Genomic DNA, 23,187 nt, shown 5'->3' on the forward strand with positions numbered 1-23,187 from the left:
AGGCTAAGTGGGCTGGTGCCAGAATTAGAATATGCATCCCATCTATCACCTATCCACAGTTAGGGAAACCCATTTGTGCAAAGTCAGCCACAATGTCATGCACGTTCCCCAGAGTCACGGTTTATCTGAGCAGGATGCGATTAATGGCCCTGCAAACTTGCATCAATGCGATTCCAGTGGTCGACTTTCCCACTCCAAACTGGTTATCGACTGATCAGTAGCTGTCTGGAGTTTCCAGTTTCCAGATTGCAATAGCCACCTGCTTCTCCACCGGCTGGGCAGCTCTCAATCTCGTGTCCCTACACTGGAGGGTGGGGGCGAGCTCATCACACAGTCCCATGAAAGTGGCTTTTCTCATCCGAAAGTTCTGCAGCCACTGCTCGTCATCCCAGACTTGCATGACAATGTGATCTCACCACTCAATTCTTGTTTCCTGAGCCCAAAAGCAGCGTTCCACTGCAGTGAGCATGTCCGTGAATGCCACAAGCAATCTCGTGTCATATGCGTTATGCGAGTTGACATCATCGTCAGACTCCTCACTGTCAGTTTGTAGCTTAAGGAGTAACTCGACTGCCATTGTGATGTGCTGGTGAGACCCATCAGCATATTCCTCAGCACTTCGGGATCCATTCCTACAGACCGAAAGGGAAGACAGAGCACACAGTACAAAAAACATTGAAAGATGGTGCCAATGTGGATGGAAGCACAGAGATTGCTGGGATGCGAAGCAATGCATCATGGGGCATTGGGACAGGCCCCGCAACCCCCTGCCCACAAGCCATAGTGCTAGAATGGGAAGAGGTGCTCGATAACTGCCCATAATGCACTGCTCCCAGTGATGCTGCAAGTACCACAAATGTGGCCATGCTAGTCCATTTGCAGCTGACAGTGTGAACACACTGCGGCGCTTTCCCTACTGTGCTCTCCGAGGGCTGGTTTAACTCACAGTGGTCCACATCTGCAAGCGTAGCCATGCCCTGAGTTGCAATCAGCTGTCCATGGTTCCTAGGGGCTGTTCTGGCAGCTGGGGATCAGTAGTGCACATGGATACTCTGGCCACACCTTTTTCTTTGGGAACACTAAGCATAGAATATCAGGGTTGGAAGGAACCTCAGGAGGTCATCTAGTCCAACCCCCTTCTCAAAGCAGGACCAATCCCCAGACAGATTTTTGCCCCAGATCCCTAAATGGCTCTCTCAGGGATTGAATTCACAACCCTGGGTTTAGCAGGCCAATGCTCAAACCACTGAGCTATCCCTCCCCCAGGCTGCTGAGATAGGGGTGGCATAAAGCCACTTGGTTGGTTCTACCACACCTGGGGATTCCAGACTTACACAGGTGGACTTTTCAGGAGGTTGGTTAAATCTCTTTAATGGCTCCTTTGTGCTGCTGTAGCTATGCCAAGTGTCTGTAGCAGAGAGAGAGAGAGAGTCTTGCTGCAGATTACTTGCTTGTGAAAATGTTTACCTGTGTACATTTGGCATATGCAAAATTAAAAAAACAATTTAGAGTGAGGTAATAAACAAAGCAGATTTATCTATAAGTATTAACAAAAATAAGTGTTTTACATTCAGTTTTGTCAGAGAACTTGTTAAGTGACAATGAGTGTCTCGTTCATAACACATTAGTTGGAAGAGATGTGCAGAATGCAACATACTCTCATGTAGACTGAAGGAGAGTTTGGTTCAAGTCATGTGACTGAGAACAAAATTAGTCATATGAGAAGAGTAATCTTGAATACCTGAATGAGATTCTATTGCAGTTTGTCTAATTCAATGTGTTTTATTTAGTTAATTTAATTATGCAGAACTCTCAAGTGTTGTGTCATACTGAAATTCACTGCTTCAAGTACATTATTTTATAAGTTTACATTAACACATTTAATGCATGAAAATTAGTTTATCCTGTACTACAGTATGTAGACTTAATTTATGACCTCAGATAGGTGGTTATGCATTACTGAGGATTTTGGAAGAGAATTTGAACATTCAATGATTTTTATGTTTTGTAATGAACATGCTGGTTAGGTTAGAAATAAGAGGATGTATGACAAATCACTCCACAAATTGCCTTGTGAATATTTTGCTGCGTGGGCGATTACACAACTATGTTTGAGTTAAAACAAAACCAGGGACCTATGCTTTGTGACTATAGAGGAATTTCAAGTGTTGCATAAGAGCTAAGGTGGTCCTTTCAGAGACTGATGTTTTGTGAATCTCAAAGTTTAGCTTAGAGTTTACAAAATTAATCTGAGGTAACTAAGCTAACTGGTAAATATACTGTCTACCCCAAGTTTAGATTCAATTTAAAATGTTTTTCTAAAGGGAAACCTGTACTATTAGAGATAGAGACCATCCTTCCCCACGCCTCCAAAATTTAGAGAGGCATGAATGGATAACCTGGACATAATTTACATCAAATCTATTTTTTCTTCAGAATTTTTGCGTCTCTCTTTCTTTCTGCTGTTTGTTTTAATAGTCTTTCTTAAGAAGGATGCAGAACCAACAACATTCAAGTTGAGACTGAATATTTGAATGTTTGAGTGGGTTTGAAATCAGGCAAAATGAGTTCACCCATCACTAATGAGAACAATGCCCAACCCTCAGGAGGACAGGATTTTCCATTTATTTTATATATTTCATTTATTTTTTCATTTTTTTTCTTGCCTTGTTTGTAACCTTGTTATATAGTTAGATTTTGATTGAACAGTGTCATGTAATTTTTTGAAAAGTAAAGCAATATACTGAATTTTGCAATAGAACGTGCACTGAATTTTAATTGTCACTTTGTGCACACAAGTACCTTATTTCAGTGCACACACATCAGGTAGCTGCCGACATAAGGTTCACATAAATGTATGTATGTAGTCATGCATAATGAAGTTGGAAAACCTGGGGTAAATCCTGGTTCCACCACAGTCCATGGCACAACTCTAATTGAATTTTACCTCTGGTGCAAAAAGTTTAATAATTTTTATGAATTATATTACTTTCTAGTTAGCTACGTTCATCAATTAATTTTATTCATAACTTGTCTAACTAGTAATATATTAGCAAAATAGTTGTTTTTTGAGGGTCACAAGTGAAGATTGAAAGCAACGATCTTTATCTTTTATGTTATTTAATTCTGCAAAAAGTTAGATAACTATGTTAGCCAGTTTAGATTTACATAGCATATAACTTGAACTGTGTACCTGCCTTTGATGGAACATGCTTGCAAACAAGATATGGCATCTCAACAGGCCTGTGCTAGATTCAAATTGTTCATATGCAATTAGATAAGTAAACAAATAAGGAATTTAGGGAACTTTTAAATTCTCTATCTCTCTCACACCCACACACCTATCTATGGACCTGCTTTTTATCTATAGAGCTGTCTCAGATGATAAGTCTATTCATTTATTTGTTTCTAGGTCATTACCAGCGTTGTTCATCTTTGTAATAAACTAGCAGGACTTAATAGACCCAAGCACGGTATGCAAGCTTCATGACTGGGAGGAAATACCACACAGATGGAACTTTCATGCAATCTGATAGTACATTTAATTAAACAGGTTCCTATACAGGGTGACCATATTTTTCAAAGGGAAAATGGGACACTGCGCGGGGCTGGTCTGAGTTGCTCGCCTGACCCTCTCCCATGCAGGCTGGCCCGAGCTGCTCACCTGAGGCCCCCCCGGAGCTGGCCCGAGCCACTTGCCCAAGCCCTGCTCCCCACACTGGGGGCAGGCAGGGCGCGGGGAAGCAGCAGCACACATACTAGATAGGGTGACTATATTTCCCAAAGGCTGGGGCTGGCTGCTGGCTCAAGCCCTGCCTTCCTCCTGCCAGACCCTTCCCCCCCACCCCCCACAGGGCTGACATCACTGCTTGCCCCCCCGCACCCCACTTTTTTGACAAAAGTCAGCATTTATCCCATTTGCTCTTGCCAACAGATCAAGTAGGTGAGAGCAAATGGGACAAATGCCCACTTTTGCCAAAAAAGTTGGGACGGCTGGGACTGGGCTTAAGAAAGGGACTGTCCCAGCCAAAATGGGACGTATGGTCACCCTATCCCTATATTCTTCTCAAAGAATTTATGCTCTTGCGAAGAGCGACTTGTCATGTTAGTTACACAAGTTACTCAGTTTAGCTCTTCTATGAAATGCCATTAATCTGTATAATCTTGGATATTTCATTTTGAAGTCCTAGGAAAGCCTGTTGAACTCTAAGCAGGCATGCAGTTTCAAGGGAGACATGATGAAAGGAGACTAGCCACAAAAGAACATGTTATGATGATTCCTAAATGTAAAGCACTGAATGTGTTTGAAATATCAGATATTCAAGTTTAAGTTGCCCCAAGGCAACTTTATCTTATGTGAGTGACATTTACATCATGTATAACCAAGCAGAAACCGAGCTTTGCTAGTGAATAATAGCTTCACTAGGACAAAGTGTTCTTGAACATTTTATCATGTGTGTTAAGAGCAAACCTGCTTTTCTTTTGCAATGGGTAAGATTGGGTATTCATGTCATACCTCCTATTGACACTGACCAGAATGGGATAATCTCACCCCTTATTCAAGTCTGAGTTCCACTTTGTCCTTTTCTTTCTTTCTTTCTTTCTTTCTTTCTTTCTTTCTTTCTTTCTTTATGCCTTTATGCCTTTATGCCTTTATGCCTTTATGCCTTTGGCAATGGATATGGATGCAGCTGCTTTTTCAGCACACCATAAAAGACATAATCAAGAATAGACTGTGTTGTGATTGCTGTGCCATGTGGTATCCTGAAATCAAATGGGTTCTGTGCATGATGTAGTGACAGAGGGTACCTCTCTGATTCACATGCAAAAATGTTAATTTCATTAAATGTCTTGAATTGCTAATAGCCTTTGCAGCTTGAAGTGAGTGATAGCCGTTGATGATATAAGTGGTGGTATGCATGTCAAGAAGCATCATGTGCCTTTCCCATATGTTTCCACTGGGATTTTGCATGCCAGTCTGCACAAGCCAAGTATCTTGATAGTCAGCCAAACCTGAATATTTTGGCATAATTGGGCCTGGTTCTATTCTCATAGTGGTTTTACATTGATGACTCGCAACAGTGCAAGTCAGAAGAGAATTGGATCCTGGTTTATTTTTTGTTTACTTCTTGAAGATTTAAAAAGATCTAGGGGTCAGTCCTGCAGAACTGAAACACCATCAAAGCACCAGTTCTAATTTTGGCTCCAGACATACCTCCCTGAGATATTAAACAAACTTGTAACAGATACAAATGTTACATTATATACAAGAATGCTGACATGAATTTTTTTACAGGTGTTACAGTAGCCCACGATTTATATAGTCTTATAGACTCATAGACTTTTAGGTCAGAAGGGACCAGGATGATCATCTAGTCTGACCTCCTGCACAATGCAGGCCACAGAATCTCACCCACCCACTCCTGTAAGAAACCCCTAACCTATGTCTGAGTTATTGAAGTCCTCAAATTGTGGTTTAAAAACCTCAAGGTGCAGAGAATCCTCTAGCAAGTGACCCGTGCCCCATGCTGCGGAGGAAGGCGAAAAACCTCCAGGGCCTCTGCCAATCTGCGCTGGAGGAAAATTTCTTCCCAACCCCAAATATGGTGATCAGCTAAACCCTGAGCATGTGGGCAAGACTCGCCAGCCAGCACCCAGGAAAGAATTCTCTGTAGTAACTCAGATCCCACCCCATCTAACATCCCATCACAGGCCATTGGGAATATTTACCCTGCTAATAATCAAAGATGAATTAATTGCCAAAATTAGGCTATCCCATCATAGCATCCCCTCCATAAATTTATCAAGCTTAGTCTTGAAGCCAGATATGTCTTTTGCCCCCACTACTTCCCTTGAAAGGCTGTTGCAGAACTTCACTCCTCTAATGAAAACAGGAGTACTTGTGGCACCTTAAAGACTAACAAATTTAAGTCTTTTAGTCTTTAAGGTGCCACAAGTACTCCTGTTTTGTTTTTTTTGCGGATACAGACTAACAGACTAAGGGCTTGGCTACACTTGCAAGTTGCAGCGCTGGTAGAGGCTTTCCAGCGCTGCAATTACACCCTGTCCACACTTGCAGGGCACAACCAGCGCTGCAACTCCCTGGCTGCAGCGCTGGCCGTACACCCAGGTCTGCTTGGGGTATAAGGGTTGCAGCGCTGGTTCTGCAGCGCTGGTCATCAAGTGTGGACACTCACCAGCGCTGTTATTGGCCTCCAGGGTATAAGGAGTATCCCAGAATGCTTTTAACTAAATTATTCCCTTTGTTTTGTTATGCAGCCTCTCTTTGTTTTGTTGTCAATTCGGAGCTCCGGGCTCTGTGCACCGCACCGGGAGCTGCTTATAGCTCCTGTTTGCTGTCATTAATCTGTAACTACTGTCAACAATGAAATGAGATAACCCCTGCAGGGGTTGAGTGTTTGCTTTGCTTGAGAGAAACGGGGGGAGGGGGCAGAGGGGAGTATGTTGGATGCAGGTTGTTTGCAGTTAACAGTAAGGGGGTGGGAAAATTTTCTGATTTTGCACAGTGTCGGTTCCAAAAATCCACTCTCTCTCTCTCCCCCCCGGTCCCTGTCACACTGCCCCACACCCCCCTTTTTTGAAAAGCACGTTGCTGCCACTTGAATGCTGGGATAGCTGCCCATAATTCATCACTCCCAACAGCGCTGCAAATGCTACAAATGTGGCCACACTGCAGCGCTGGTAGCTGTGAGTGTGGCCACACACCAGCGCTGGCCCTGCACAGCTGGATGACCAGCGCTGCAACTACCAGCGCTGCAGATTTGTAAGTGTAGCCATACCCTAACAGACTAACACGGCTGCTACTCTGAAATCTGACTCCTTTAATGGTTAGAAACCGTCGTCTAATTTCACGTCTAAACTTCCTAGTGTCTAGTTTATATCCATTTCTTCTTGTGTCCACATTGGTACTAAGCTTAAATAATTCCTCTCCCTCCCTGATATTTGTCCCTCTGATATATTTATAAAGAGCAATCATATCTCCCCTCAGTCTTCTTTTGGTTAGGCTAAACAAGCCAAGCTCTTTGAGTCTCCTTTCATAAGACAGGTTTTCCATTCCTCGGATCATCCTAGTAGCCCTTCTCAGTTTGAATTCAGTCATCAAGGGAGCTGCCATAGCCTGTTGCAGAAATCTACTTTTAAAGTTCCTGTTAGTTCCTTATCAATAGTCCCAGGCCAGCTACACTTTTCTTGCTTCAATTTTTATTTGAGGAAATCTGTGATCCATCCAGATGAACTAAAAATCTACAATGTGAGCTTGAACACCCTGAAAGTCACCTGAACTGCAGACTAGGTATAGTACTGTAGATCTCCTCTCCTGATTAGGGAGACAAGGTGGTGAGGTAATATCTTTTATTGGTTGAAGTTCTGTTGAAGAGAGAGACCCTTTCAAGCCACACAGAGCTCTTCTTTTCCCAGACTTGAAGAAGAGCTCAGTGTAGTTCAAAAGTTTGTCTCTGGGACCAACATAGCTATAACAACATTCCTCCCCGATTGTCATTTAGTAGGACACATATGCTCAGCTGTTACTTTTCTGTACCACAGGGGATCTCCTGGTCCTTACTAAAGCCCTATCCTTGTTCCTCATGTTAATCTCTTCCTTAGTGCCTTTCACTGTTGAAATAGATGGGTAGGCATTAATATCTTAAAACCTTTTAATGTTTGCACAGACTAATGACTACGTGGTTATTGGCTCCAGCATCAGTGCCTTAGGGCATGATTTCAGCCATATCTATGGAGACTAATTTACAACATCAAAACAAACCAAAATCAGTGGAATTGATATTACCTTTTAAAACATAAGTCAACAGAGCTGAGGACTTTACTTCAAGGAAGTCTCCTGGGTTGGTTCAAGAAATTAGGCAGTGCAGATTTAAAAATCTTGCAGGGATTGAAGACAATTCCAAGGAGCTCTTTCCACGTCCTGCCTTTATGAGTGATGGAGATCCCCCAGATTGCAGGCCAATTCAAGGCTATCCTAAGAATCCTGTAATAATGTGTAATATCAGATTTTGACAACAAACAATCCTTTATTTTGATGGCTAGGTTGGTAGGTATGAGCTTCCTAGGTGATATTTTCTAAACATCTCAGAAATCTATAATCTACCAGGGTGGTGATATTATTATTATTTGTATTATCATAGTGCCTAGGAACCCTAGTCATGGACCAGGACCTCACTGTGGTAGGTGCTGTACAAGCACAGAACAAAAAGACCTGCCCTGTAGAGCTTACAATGTAAGTATACGACAAGGGATAACAGACTGATAGAGACAGGAGCATTCAATAAAACAATGAGACAATATTGGTCAGCATGATGGGCTGTGGTTTCAGCCCACTAGCAGTGAAACTATTGTCAAGTTTTTTGTAGGGATCATGGCAGAAGCGTTTAAGGAGGGCCTTGCATGAGGATGATGAGTTAGTTAGACAATGAGGAGGAGAATAATGCTGGTTGGGAATCCCGTTGGTGGTGGTTGACTAACGGGGTAACCCGTTGGTGGTGGTTACCTTGGGAATTTTTAAAAAATGCATGCATATGTCACGGACTCACAGGACTCGTGCTCTCTCCCAGCTCCATACGGTCCCTGGGAGGAACCCCCTTCAGTGCGACAGCCCTTCTCGGGGCTCCACTCTCTCTCGGGGGTTAAGCTGGTGGCCTCGTCGCCTCCTGGAGCCGCACCTCTCTGAGTCCTCAGCACTTCTGTCTCTCACTGTGGGCCCCCTCAGGGAGTCCATTTGCTCTGGACCCCTGGGGCCTCCAAGCCCAGAGGGAATAATGCAACCCTGATCTCCAGACCGGAGTGACTCTCAGCCAACATAAAACAGGAGGATTTATTGAGCGTCTGAACACAGCATAGGAAACTCTCAGGCCTCGTGCCTAGCAACCCTCACAACAGAACATCTAGGTCTCTCCAGCCTCCAGGTGGGCTCTGGCTGCTCTCTCCTCCCAGCTCAGAGACCCGCTCCTTCCAGCTGAGGCATCCTATATCATCAGCTGCAACAGCTCCTCTCCTGTCCTTTGTCTTCTGTCCCAGGTAAACAGGTCTCTGGAGCCCTCTCTCTTCCATCCTTTGTTCCCCTCTGGTTGGAGCTGGTTGGTCAGGTCATGGGGGTCCTCTCTCCTCAGCCCTTTGTCCTCCCACTGGCCAGAACCAGCTGACTGCCAACCTGGAGTGGGCCTCTTAGTCACCAGGTCACCGGTTGTTAGGGTTCCCCATCTCCAGGCCGTTGTCTGTGGGTCCCAGCTGCTAGGCGAGGTCACACCTGGTCCTCTGCAACAACAAACCCTCTCCCACCACCTTGTTATACATGCAGCTCACAGGGAAACTGAGGAGTGCACACACTATTCATGTAAAACACTACAAAAATCTCCAGCTTCGTCACAGCATATGTGGTGTATTCCAAAGGGGGGGAAAAGCTCTTCTGAATTATCTTTATGCCTCTGGGATAGAAATTATGCCTGGCAGGGATGGTTTAACAGTATCCAGATAGATGGGATAAAGGAATTGAACTTCAAAGGCAGGAAAAGTCTGCAATGAATTATATTAGGATTAATCTGGAGTCCTATCGACAAGAGGCAGTTCAGAGCTGCCATAACATTGGATTGCAAATACTCTATCCTCATCCCCTATATTCCTCAGAGCAGCTTAATGACTGTGACTGAATATCTTGAAGAATCTATAATGGAGTTTCCAGTATGCCATGCATAGTGACCGGAGGTGAGTTGGCACAAGATACTTATAATTAGTGATTGTAAATTTGAAACTTCATTTACAGTTCTAATGCAATAGAAACAAATCACAGTCCTCTGGTCCTGAGCTCTGAGTTGCAGAAGACACAAACTTTGCACAGTATGGAAGCTACCTGAACTTGAGACTGTGTCAGATTTATATCATCATCATCAGCTGGGGAAGTGGTCTTGAGCGGTCCTTCCTCAATTTGTGGGAGGCTTCCAAAGGCAGCCTAAGTATATGGCTAACCTTTGCACGCAAGCTCTGAATGCTCATTAGGCCCTGACACAGCAAAGCACTTGTGTATATAACTTTATGCCACATGAGTAATCTCATTGAAGCAAATGGGGTCATAGTCAGGGTCATAATTAGCTTTGTGGGGTTCTTTTAAAGCACCGCTTCAGTACAAGGGCATGGGAAGCAAATAATTAAAATATTTTACACATCTATAATCTAGTGCATTTAATCTAGAATAATCCCCAAACATATAAAATACAGTACAAATTGGGTTTCCCCTGTATCTTGGCATTTATTAACAATGCGATAATATTATGTGGAATTCCATACTAGATGAAAATGTTGGCAGTTAGGCCAGCAACAGGAAACTTTATAAAGAATCTTTTGTTATAGCTGTTAATCTTCTCCCATGTCACACCCCTCCAGCAAAAGGAGCACAGGAAAGAAAAAAACAGTCAACATTACTAGAGTTACAGTTTTAAAGTATCTTGTTTTAATGACTTTTTGGTCTTAGTACAAGCATCAAATTATTACAAGTTGAATGGTTACTTAACAGCTATTTTTATGATAGCAGAGGGCTATGCCTACAAACTGCCATCTTAGAAATTGTATTCTAATTATGTAGGTGCCTTGCAGGTGAATGTATTTGCCTGGAATATTAATATCAATATTATTTGATGTGAACATGAACACTAACAGTTTTGAGTGTTCATTTCTTTTCTGAACAATGTGATATCTTTTAGGAGAGTTTTATTTGTGAGGTAAAGGAACAAAACTGAATTAGCAAAAGTGGATTGTTAAAGAAACTTTCTGTGTAATATGAGAAAAGGCCAAGTTAGTCTTTTCTACTTTATATATAAATTTCACACAATTCTTCTTAGGCTCCAAAGTAACAGTATTTCTCCTAATGCTCATTAGCCCTTCCCTCCCATAAACTGGTCTGATTTTACTCAGTGCACTGAGTTCTGAAATAAAAAAGAACTCCTTTAGAGGTAGACAAGTGAACATTTACTTTTCATGGACAAGTCCTCCCTACATGTTTGCTCTTAAATTCTTTCTTCCCTCAGCTTCCTCCCACCAAAAGTCAATGAGAGGTTTGGGTATGCAAGAAATTCAGTATTGTCCCCGAACAGCATATTCTACCAGATCCTCACGTACCACCGAAGCAGTCAATGACAAAACTCAGTCAGAATAGGAACAGGTGTTTGATGGTGTTAATTAAACTGCAGAAGTAATTTCACAAATTCAAGTCCTCTGATGATTGTTGTGGCAAAAATAAAAAATCCTAGTGAAAATAGGAGTAGGAATTTACATAAAGTGGAGACAATAGAATTTGTATCACAAATTGGCTTTTCTGGGAGGTGGTTAATGAAGTTCCTACTAGGAAAATTGATTCCTTTCTCTGTTTTCTTTTGTTAGCTGGGAGACTTTCTATTGCTGTCCAATGGCATAATCCCCATGTTCCTTCTAGGAGTGTCTTGTTTACTAAAGCATGGAATGTCCTGCAGCGGAGAAACTTCCTCACTTACAATAATTAAAAATTCATATTATCTTGCTATGTGGGCACTATTTGTTATTCTTTACTGAATCTAATATAGTGTATTTATCTAAAAACCTGAAACACTATTCTCCATTAAAAATATGCGGTGCCTGTTTTCCAACTTATGTTTTCATCTGTATGTGAATAGTCCTTGTACACCATTTACTTTTGCATTTTTCCTGTCTGGTAATTTTCCAATTATTTGCCACTCCCCAAAATAAATTTTAACAAACCTTAAACTGATAATTATGAATAATTAAACTGCTTGTTTGTGATAGAACCAAGAACAAAATTTAGCATAGGTATGCTGTAAATAATAATACAATAATACAATAATAATGACAATAATCAGTTGCTTGTTAGGACTAGCCTTCAAATAAAAATGGGAAGCAGAATTATACCCAATACATTTGGCAGTAATCTGGGCTGTGCCCTAAAACAGTGTATTCTTTTGTAAAGGTTTCACTACAGTTCCAATCAGATAACATTTATTTGAAACAGTGGAGAAATGGTACATGGGTCAGTTTGGAGAGACACTCAGCTCTGCTGTGCATTTATTAAAAGAGAAGGAAAGGGACTTGTTGTGGCATTTACATAATATGTTCTTAAAACAAACGAACCCCACTTTGACAGCTTAGCCTGAATTCCATGAAATTTTAGTGCTTGATTAAAGATGTTCACTGTATAATTTAGGGCTTCCCCTTTCAGCATACCAGAGCAAATGCAGAATTCTTCCTATCCCAATAAGGTTTCATGTTACTATTTTGATCTTCATGACTTGGTTTTAGGCATAAAATAGCTTGCCTCACAATGACTGCTCAGCATGTTGCTTCATGTTTCCCATTATCTACCTTTGCCAGTTCTTTTAAAGAACTCATGAAACAAAATAGCCTCATTAAGGATTAGGGTAGGATGGGGTCTGAGTTGCAAAATACAGATTGGGCTTTCAGATACCCCACAGTTCAGGAGGAGGGTTGTTTGAATCCAGGGCTGCCTGGAGGATTCAGGGGGCCTGGGGCAAAGCAATTTTGGGGGCCCTGTCCATAAAAAGAAGTTGCAATACTATAGAATACTATATTCTCATGGAGGCCCCTGCAGGGCCCGGGGCCTGGGGCAAATTGCCCCACTTGCCCCGCCCCTGGGCAGACCTGTTTGAATCAGGGTTTTTGGATTTACTCATTATAGAAATGGGAGCAGCTGAGAAATTTAGATCCATATCCAGGTTCACATTTCTATCCCCTTCAAAGTGCAAGTGTACCATATTCAAAACTAGGATTTTAGTTTGCCCTACAGTGTTAAGTGGTCAGACTACATCTCCTATAATACAACATGATCTCCTATATAGGTAAGGGGACGAGGTGCATCATGGGAAATACTGAACTGGTTGGGGATACAGACCCTAGCCCATTGAAGAGAATGGGAACATGAGGCACTTGAACAATTTCCATGACGCACTCCAGTGGCATTTCTTAATTAAAATATTTTGGTTAACAGTCAAAATATTTTGGTTTTCAGTGCTTATTGTTTTATTTGGTTTTCTCTAACAAGTTTGGGCAGCTGAAAAGCAGGGAGGTCCTGATTAATACATTAATCTTTTGTACACAGATGTAAAATGTGATGGTTCAATAGACATTTTAGTCATTTTGTGATCCTTTCAATGAATCAGCCCTCAACAAGTTGCTGTGTATTAGCTGACACCTTTTAAGTATTGGCTTTGTTCTTTTAGTTGTGCTTGTCAGTCTGCTATGGCTTAAGGGCCTGATTCTGAAAGGCTCCTAAGGCCCACTGAAAATGCACCTTGCAGGATTGGATTTAGGATAAGGATCCCTATTCCACCAGATCTGGACTTTGTTTAGATAAGGAGATAAACCAAAACCCAGAGTCTGGGTGCTTTTCAGTGTGGTGTTTCCCAGAGTTAATATGGAGAGAGACTAAGCTACATACTTGGACCCCCAGTTTAGATTCCCTGCCATCTCTAGTTTCAGGGTGTATTAACGTGTGATATGGGACTGGTACAGAAACTGCCTGTGTTCCCCAGGAGCACCATACTTTGAATTGTCTGGTCCTTACTAGCTCTTCTTAGTATGTCTTTCTGTGGGCTGTTCCTTGAAATTGGACAGAGACAAAAAACTGCAACTCTAAAATGAACATTTTGTAACAGGGTGCTGCTCGCTGCATTACTCTGCCACCATGCTTAGCTTCTGTTGTGTTTTCTTTTTCTAATTCTGGAGTAGATGGCACATTCCCATCTAACAGTTCAACTTCAAGCCTCTATTTTCATAGGTTTACTATAGCTTGGGTGAGGGACAAATTCCTGGGCACAAGCAAGTGTGCTGGAAGTGCACAGAGCTAATATAATGGTGAGAGTCCACAGGATGGTTTCTGATTGATATTATTGGTGTGTGCCAGCAGCTGAGGGAGAAGATCCCAAGACTAAACAGAAAAAATCAGTCAATTCTGCAAGGACAGCCAGCTTTGTAGATGCCAACTGTATTTATCTGTTAAATTTCTAGAATGATGAGTTGAGACCCTTCCTTTCAGCTGATCTCAAAAGAGACTATATGTGGTCGTATATGTCTACATATCTGAGGCCAGGATCAATCTCTTACTATCTGGGGGGAGGGATAGCTCAGTGGTTTGAGCATTGGCCTGTTAACCCCAGAGTTATGTGCTCAATCTTTGAGGGGGCAATTTAGGGAACTAGGATAAAAATCTGCCTGGGGATTGGTCTTGCTTTGAGGAGGGGGTTAGACTAGGTGATCTCCTGAGGTCCCTTCCAACCCTGATATTCTATCTGACAGATAAATTAGGGTAGACATAATAATGGACCAAATTTCCAACCCACTCCTCTTTTGTACATTTCCTTTGCACATGCAGCTGATTGCTTCTGACTGGAAGCACAGAAATTGAGAGTGGCTTGAGGATGATTTAAAAATTTGTCCCAGTATCTTTGGATCATTGCAATTAATAACTGGCAGTCTGTGGGTTACAAGCAGGCACACATTATATAAACCAGTTGTCAGAGGGTGTTTTCCAAAATGCTACTCTGTATAAACTCTGAATGACAAAAATAAAGCTAAGAATATGTATTCTTCACTTTTCTTACAACCTGTGTCCAGTGATCTGAGAGCCTTACAGTACTAATTAAACAGGTTTTAATTATTGCTGTTATTAATAGGTATGAATCATAACAGAAATATACTATACCAATGGTAACCACCTTTATACTAGCATAACTGTATCCAGGATAGGAGGTGGTACCACTTTATGTCAGGTTCTTAGTTAAAGCAGTATAAACACTATGTATATAGGAGCCCTAAATTTCTAACCTATTTATTTTGTTTTTTGTTTTTTGTTATTATTAATAATAATCAGTTTATAAACATTCATCTTTAGTGAAACATTCTAGAGCAGGCTTAAGATTAGGGTCTAGGGCTTTTGCCTTCAATCAGTAGCCAGACAACTTCATGGAGAACATTGTACTCTCCTGGTCTTGAACCCAGAGGTTAAACAATGAAAAATGATATGCTACAGTAACACTTCCATGAACTGAATCTACTATCAAAGGGCTTGATTCTGGAAGCAATGAGAGGTGTTGAGCACTGAACATAGTGGGAATTATGGATACTTACAGCAATTAAGTGCAGGCTCAGAATGTTAGGTTACCCCAATGGCTTACTAAAAGGATGTGAAGAGGAAGCATTTGACACAAGATAAACACATTTATAAACAAAACTGGAGGTCTAAGTCCAATATTTTGGTCTACAGAGCTCACCAGCCTGCAAATACCTACAGGAAGGTCACCTCACCTACAGCGTCTAGACAGTAGGGGTAAATTAAAGTAAGATTTTTACATTTTTGGACTTATTGATATGAGCCAGAATAAGCCTATTGCTTGATTTGCAGAGACCATTATATGTTTAAAATCATAGGGAAAAGGCTCTTCTTGCCAAACAGAGATGCATTTTCAGATAATTAATAGGAAGTTTTAAGGAAAGGAGCACTTTTGTGACTGCTAATTTGCTTTAAAAAGTTATTTGTTACATATACATGTCCAGTATAAAACAGGTTCTCATCTTTGTTCCATGCAAAGATGAAAACAACTGAATGGTTGTATTCTGCTCTTAAATTTCCTCTTGCAACTATATGCCAACTCCATTTTATTAAACAGGTCTGTCTTTTCCTAACATATACAGAAATACGTGCAGTGTAAACAGCTTATCTAGACATCTATCTTTACCTACATATAAAAGGCAGTTAACTTTTTGCCCTGTTTCTGTTCACCAGTACTGATAAATTATTCTGCTAGCCAGATGAAATAAAATTGATTTAAATATCAGATGTAGCACAGTTGAAGTTTGTATTATGCAGGTGTTCCTCCAGCTGGAAAGTATGGACACTTGCCATTTTGCTGAGATGAGGATTTGTGTTAGAAATGTGAGGGTGTTAAAAATAATTCTACTTGTTAACAGTGGGCTTTGTCCCTGGTGGGCTCCATGTGCCTAGCATATGACCAGGGCAGCAGCTGCTCTATATTTTAATAGGAGAATTATAAAATTAGTAACATGTATAGCCATTCAAAACATAAGCAACTGCTTGCAGTCATGGAAACAGGATTCAACAATAAACTCTTATTTGTGAGTCTTCCAAACAAAATAATCCCATTGCATTACATTCAGGTGGTCTAGGATAAGTGAATGAACTTGGTTTCTATTTCCTTATGTCTTGTTTACTTAAAGTTCTGTTTGACAGAAAAGATCAGTATTTCTGAGATGACAGGAAGCATTTTAGCACTGTGCTCATGAAGGCAAACAGAAATTTGCATTGGATTTTTCACTAAAATGCATTTTAGGTATTACTATAGCTTTGTAAGAGATAACATAGACGAGAGAATTGCTTGTACATATCTGATTACTCAAGCTATACAGATACGCTGCAAGCAGCCTACTCTGCACTAGTGAGCTGTATTTTAGCCTCAGTAAAATTCTTATCTGGTTTTACATACCAAAAGGCCAACCACATGGAGGATTCATATAATAAATGTCTATCACAGTCAGCATGTATGATGGCTAGGAGTATGCTTTGTGCCAAAAAGTTGTTCCATCTTGCCTTGCAGTGTATTAAGCCAAATATATGAGTATGCTCAGACTTGGAGATCTACCAAGTACGGTATGGTAGGTAAGTATGGTAAGTAGGGTATGGTTAGGTCAAAAGTAGGAGGTTATAGTCTTCTGCGCCATTTATTTTCATGTTTATATGTGAAAATAGCATGTGAATATGAGTACAATATATTTCATACAGTAACGTCAATAAACACGAACCTTATTAGATGCACAATCATTGGGGATCTATCTACCTACATGGACTTTTGCCTCTTTCAGTTAGTCCAGAGATCCAAATGCAAAATCCATCATGCAGACAACAGGTGGATTGGTGACATCCACAAGGGATTCTGGATCCATATGTTAATTAATAGACTATACACAGCTTTGTGGAATTTACATGAGCTAGATATAATAGTCTCAATCCTAGGGTCCAATGTGGCTTGTTGGCTCTGTGCTTACCTGTGTATTAGAGTACTCCGTCAGCCTAGGGGACTGTCTGGTGTAATGTTGCCATAATGAGCCTATGCTTTCTGACACTGAGTGTCAGTGAGGAAACAGGTGAATTGACAACATGTATGTACTAGCAGTCTCTGGCTGCCAGAATAGCCCATTGGAACTGTGGGAGCTGTACATAAATTGGAGCAACCTTGAGACTGTTTAATTTATGATGGTGAACAGACTTGCTCTCTGTCAGCCCCAGGATTGGTGGAGTGTAAAGGTGGCTGGAGCCACCTTAATCTCTGGTCTTGCACCAAATGCAGCTCTGCTGGATGGGAGAATCTAACTCAGTATGTATAATAATCTTCATTTTAACCTTAGTAAAAACAATGTCATTTCCAAGAGGATAATCTCTGGAAACACGGTTTAAGAAGTTAGGACCAAACTCTTGGGTGTTGTGGTGATGGGGGTAAGTGGGTGTGTTTTGGAATCAGCTGGGGGCAACTTTGTTCATTTGTGCGGGTAGAATATGAGTAGGGCAAACATGACAGCTTGGCAACTGAGATGGTGTGAAATGGAATTTGTGCCATTTGCTGGAGGTGGAGAAACTGTGGGAGGATCCGAAGCAATGGATGCTTGTCTGGGGTAGTGAGATTTATTGGTGGATTAATTTTTTGGTACGTGAGTTATTATCAGGTGCTAGGCTATTGGCAGGGAGAACGAGAGGTGGGGATGTCTTCCTGGGAGGAGAGGAAAGAGGCTGTGTCTGAGGTTAGACCAGGGGCTGGGACTGGGAGGGGTGGGCAGTGGAGGAAGCAGGGACAAGATGTTTGGAATGTCTGTGGTTAACTAGTGGGTTTAATAGCTGGGAAAGATCCAAAGTGCTTCAATGTACAGGTCTGACTGGGAACAGAACAGTTAATGGAAGAGTGTTGTAAGGGTTAATAAGCAATCCAAAGGTAAGTCAGTAAATTACTAATAAATTAATGGAAAACTGACCCTAATATGCTCAGCCCACCTGTATAAAAATTCAGATTAAGAAAGCGAACAAGAACAAATAGTGAAATGTTATTTTTAAAAGACTTTGTTTGTAATTACCATATAAAACTTTAACAGACGTGCCTGTGAGAAGTGCTGGATTTAGGAATACCACTATTGAAGTCAATGGATCTATGCTGATTCATACCAGCTGAGGATTTGGCCAATTTACAGTTATTCAATATAAAATATCTTAAAAGACTAAATAACTCACTATGGGAGAGAGATTTATTTATTAAAAAACTTTGTACACCAAAGTATAAACTATTACATTTTAAACAAGAAATAAGAGAAGGTCTTACATATTACAAGGAAGATGTATTAATTCTTGAATTACTATGAACACTGTACATGAAAAACAAAAATCCAAGTTATAGAAAACAGGAATAGGACCAATTGCTTGAAAATATGGCATAAAACGTAATAATCAAGCAAATGTTCTGAAGTCTAAGTATACAATTTTGTATTTCTGGAAGAGTAGCATTTAAATTCTGTCTAGAAATGCAGTATCCCTCTACACAAAAACTAGTAGTACCATTCTCATAAACAAGCAGTCATACACATACAGAAATATTTCTTGGTTGATGATTTTCCTCTGAGAGTTTCAGATCCTTAAGAAACATCTAATGCTAAATATTTTTTGCAATGTTCATTTACGCCACACCAGATTAAAAAACCAACTTGATAGCACATAAGTGTCTAAAAAATAAATTTTTATTGACCTTTATCCTTTCTTACAAGGCAATTAAAAAGGAGAAATACATTGTAACCTATTAGAAAGCTTTTATTTTGTATTTCATTAATGCTATATTATCCTTTTTGAGATTCAGTGTAACTGTGCTAGAACTTAAAATCTATTATAAACAACACAGGAGATCACCTTTTAATTGTATGACTACTTGGCTAGGAAAAGTGAAGTTTTACAAAATAGTGTAAGCATATATTTCTTGTACAAAAGTGTAATATGTAGATGTCTAATCCAAGTACAGTAATTAAGGCAAGACTTTAGTCTTTATACAGCAAGTGACAACATCCACATTATAATATGGAACACACGTATTAATTTTGAATAACAGGTATAATGTGTTGATTATAGATATTGATTTACTAAATAAATCTTAAAAAAAAAGAAGCAAAATCTATAAATAAAATAGTAAGTGCTTTCTTTAAGATAATATTCTTTGGCTGCTTTAGGTGCCTGTGAAGGGTTAATAACTAAAATGAGTAAGGTCCCACTATTATTGTTAATCTTAGCACTGAACTTGTACGATAGTTCAAACTGTTGACCGTCAGCATCTCCAGATCTACAATATGTTCTCTTGGTCCCGATAGTGATTTCACCAGTACGAGCATTGCACTTATTGCACTTGTTTGCTGAAAAAAAAATATAGCAAAGATAAAACTGTTTCATTTAGGCAAATCTGAAATCATTCTTTAGTTACGTCCAGACGCTGCCTATATACATTGCTTCCCTGTAAAATAATTAATCTCAGACATCATCATAATGCATAACTCAAGCATTATTTTAACATTTTAAAATAACTATAACAATATTAAACCTAGTTTTGATGATTATACATAGCAGATGTAAGGTAGTATGTGAGACAAAAATTGGATCTCAGGAGCTTACAAATAATTTTCCAAAAGGGACCAGAGAAAGGTGAGACCGCTTTCAAACATTTTAAAAAGTAGTTGTTTCTGACATCTTATTACTCCATTTGCATCAGCCCAGTCTAGAGAGACCCATCACAAAACGGTCAAATGACGTGAATTCTAATGTCTGTGTTTTGTTTCCTGAAACTTTTATAACACTCCTGAAAAATAAAGATCTTCAAACCCCGTCAAAATGAAACCTTTGCTGCAGCCTTAACTGCGGTGTTGCTACCACTCCATCATAATATGTTATGTATATTTTAATGAAAGCTGAGATTCTGAGCGCAGCATATGAGTGAAGAAGTTGGGGCCATAGGCATGGATTTATAGTGCTTACATCTGGGGGGAGGGATAGCTCAGTGGTTTGAGCATTGGCCTACTAAACCCAGGATTATGAGTTCAATCCTTGCAGGCGCCATTTAGGGATCAGGGGGGAACCTGTTAGGGACAATACTTGGTTCTCCTAACAAAGGCAGGAGATTGGACTCCATGACCTTCCAAGGTCCCATCCAGTTCTATGAGATAGGCATAGCTCCATATTTTATTAATCCAGCTCTGGTTTGAGGTCAGAGCATTAGATCCCAGACTATGGCAGTTTTTACTTTTTACAGCAGAGAAAAGAAATGTCATGCAAATAAAATATATTAAAAGCTAAGAGCCAACAGAGACCACTATAGTACAGATACACTGGGGAACAGAGTGAGGCATAAGAAATCCTTTCATAACTCTCCCCTTCAAATGCAGGACAGCCATAATCTGGGTGCTGACCTTGGGAATGCAAGATGTAGAGGGGTGCCATCTGGACCCCTGGCAGGGATAGCAACCCCTCAAGGGGCATGTCCCTGCCCTCTCTGCATGCTACGATATCTATGGTGGGTATATTTAAGCAGCTGAAGTAAAGGGGTGAAGCCCTCCCCTCATTCCCCCTTTCAGGGACTTAATGCCTACAGACACCATGTTGGGCACAGAGCAGCACCTCCTCCTCCCCAATCTCAGCATGGCTCTGCCTTATAAGAGTCATCATTGAACATCAGCTTTGACCTGTTACACTGAGGGCTTCTTTTAGCTCCAAGGATAGACTGTCACTAAATCACATCTCAGTTTCCCCAAACCAGCAGTCTAGTAGTTCATTTTCCAGTACCAAAGAATTCTTCTCCTAGCTGTTTGGTTGTCATATGGTCATTTGGGCGTCTATAGCTCTGAGGACCACAGCAGTCTTTATAGCGCTCCATTTTTCTTCAAGGACTTGCATCTGTATTTATTTTCCAGATGATTATAGTGAATACTTATGAAATCCTCTTATGAAAGGGAACATAATTTGAAGACAATGGGTTCACATGGGTCTTAATTTGTCTTGCTGAACCTTATTATCAGTGATGATGCACTGAATGAAAAGAACCTCAGAGATTGAGTTTGCAGGGCTAATAGAAGAGAACATCTTTTTACTTGTAAACTTAGCACATTTGATAGGGAAATTATAGAGAGACAATAAATATAGGATGCCAAAATACCATTTTTTACAGAGCAGAATTGTTTTTATGGCTATGAAAAACAGCCAAAGCACTGTAGCACTGGCTTTACCAACACATCTCCCAATTCTCTTTGCATGCTTGCACTGGTCTGGCCCCCTACAATACTTACTCGCAGGTAGAATTCTCCATTTTCGTTTCCAGACTTAATCCGGAAAGTGTTTATAGTATTGGGGTAAATAGTTGTTGCCTGAATTTGGAAGATATCAGAGGGCACAGTTCTGTCTGACCGGATGCTCATGTATTTGTACACAATAGAGTATGGCAGCTCTCGACAAATGGCATTGGAAACTGGGCAAACACAGCGACTGAAAAACAAACAAAAATGGATCAAACTTGGTTCATGTGCAAACTAGCACGATGCTCTTTCAGTTGTAATTAGTAATGCTGCCTATTAAGGATAATCCTACAAACTATGTGTGGTTTTTCTTACTTCTCAGATGTCAGGACATAAGGTTCTTGACAAGGATTTCTTGGGTAACAACGAAATCCACCATGATAATTCCAGCACATTTCATCCTCTCTGCATTCATTAGTAGTCTCACATTCATTTATATCTAGATAGGAAGGAAGGAACCATATCAATTCCCAGTCTAAGTAAATGTAGATGGAATGCAAAGTTGGTATGAAAAAACCTATAAGGGAGTGTTTTAGTTTAAAAACAAACAAAATGCCTCCTGCTTCTGCACTGAGGAAACCCAACACCCCCTGCTCCCCACCTCTCTTCTAAGGCCTTCTGGAGTAGGATTCTTCTATGCAGAAACTGAATGTATTTATCAAGTTGACTCTTGGTTTAAATTGACTGAACACATCCAATAGACCAGAGGCTCTCAAACTGTGGTCCATGTACCACCAGTGGTCCGTGAGCTCCATTCAGTTGGTACATGGATAGTTCCCTCTAAGGTGAGCAGCTGGGCAGCCACACACGAGAGAATGAAAGGCCACCCACCTAATTAGTGGAGCTGAGCAGGCGTGGCTCCACTAATTAGGTGCCTGGACCCTGGAGAAGACGCACATGTAAGGTGAGGTGGTGGCCTTGGGGGAATAAGAGGTAGGTGTGAGCGGGCAGTGGGGTGAGAAGAGGGGGTGGGGATAATTTGGGATGTGCAGGGCTGTGGTGGCCAGAGAAAGTGGTGACTTTCCCCATCTCCAGGACTGAGGCTGCCAGGGAGAGATGGCCCTCCTTCCCAGCCCCAGCTCGGAGGCTGCTGCAGCGGGGGGAGAGAGGGCACATCCATTGCATTAGAAAGGTAATACTACTGATATTAAAATGTGAGTTGTGTGCTTTTATTTGTAGAACAAAAAAGTTTATTATTATTAAGGGTTTTTTTATATAGTACTTTTATCCAAAGTGCTTTACAACAGTTAGCTAATGGTATACACAACATTTGGAAAGATCATTAAGTGGTCCACCAAGACCCTCAGCAATTTTCAAGTGGTCTGCAGAAAATTTGTTTTGAGAACCACTGCAATAGACTAAAGAAATATATTAAATTATACTATATAGTACAAATGTTCTGATGTATTAAGAGTCCTAGTTCATAACAACACAGCTTGGTGAGATATTTGTTGTTAGAAGGAAGATTTCTGGTGGGCAGGTAAAGGGTGGGCATCAATAGAGAAAGAGGATCAGGCTTGGTTTGTGGGGCCTCATTTATGAATTGCCTGGCTTTCAAAGGCTTATTTAATTTTTTATATATATAGAACATCCTAACTGTCAATGAGGCTTTATTTAACTGATATATTTTTCATCTTTAACTTTCAATTTTTTTTATCTGAGAATACCCTTTGGTTTTATAGAAAGTGTTTAAAACACAGATATGTGCAAATTTGACCCAGGGTTTCCCCCTGACCACCTTCCTTTCATAGGTTTCTTGAACCTGAAGCTGGTAGAACACTC

The 23,187-nt window shown here is 40.7% G+C and overlaps 1 protein-coding gene across 4 annotated transcripts in view; it reads right to left on the reverse strand.

Annotated features, from left to right (window-relative positions):
• Nucleotides 1–18,329: 18,329 nt before the first annotated feature.
• The window catches only part of EFEMP1 (EGF containing fibulin extracellular matrix protein 1), a 93,297-nt gene continuing 88,439 nt past the window's right edge, over nt 18,330–23,187 (reverse strand). For all 4 annotated transcript variants that reach the window (XM_045011535.1, XM_045011533.1, XM_045011534.1 and 1 more), the window contains exons 9-11: nt 21,721–21,844; nt 21,400–21,595; nt 18,330–19,479 (exon numbers count right to left, since the gene is read on the reverse strand). In XM_045011535.1, the coding sequence (XP_044867470.1) occupies nt 19,321–19,479; nt 21,400–21,595; nt 21,721–21,844 (479 nt within the window). In that variant the 3' untranslated portion in view covers nt 18,330–19,320. The remainder of the gene's footprint in view (nt 19,480–21,399; nt 21,596–21,720; nt 21,845–23,187) is intronic.

The sequence above is a fragment of the Mauremys mutica genome, chromosome 3 (assembly GCF_020497125.1).
Source record: "Mauremys mutica isolate MM-2020 ecotype Southern chromosome 3, ASM2049712v1, whole genome shotgun sequence".
Taxonomy (NCBI): Eukaryota; Metazoa; Chordata; order Testudines; family Geoemydidae; genus Mauremys; species Mauremys mutica.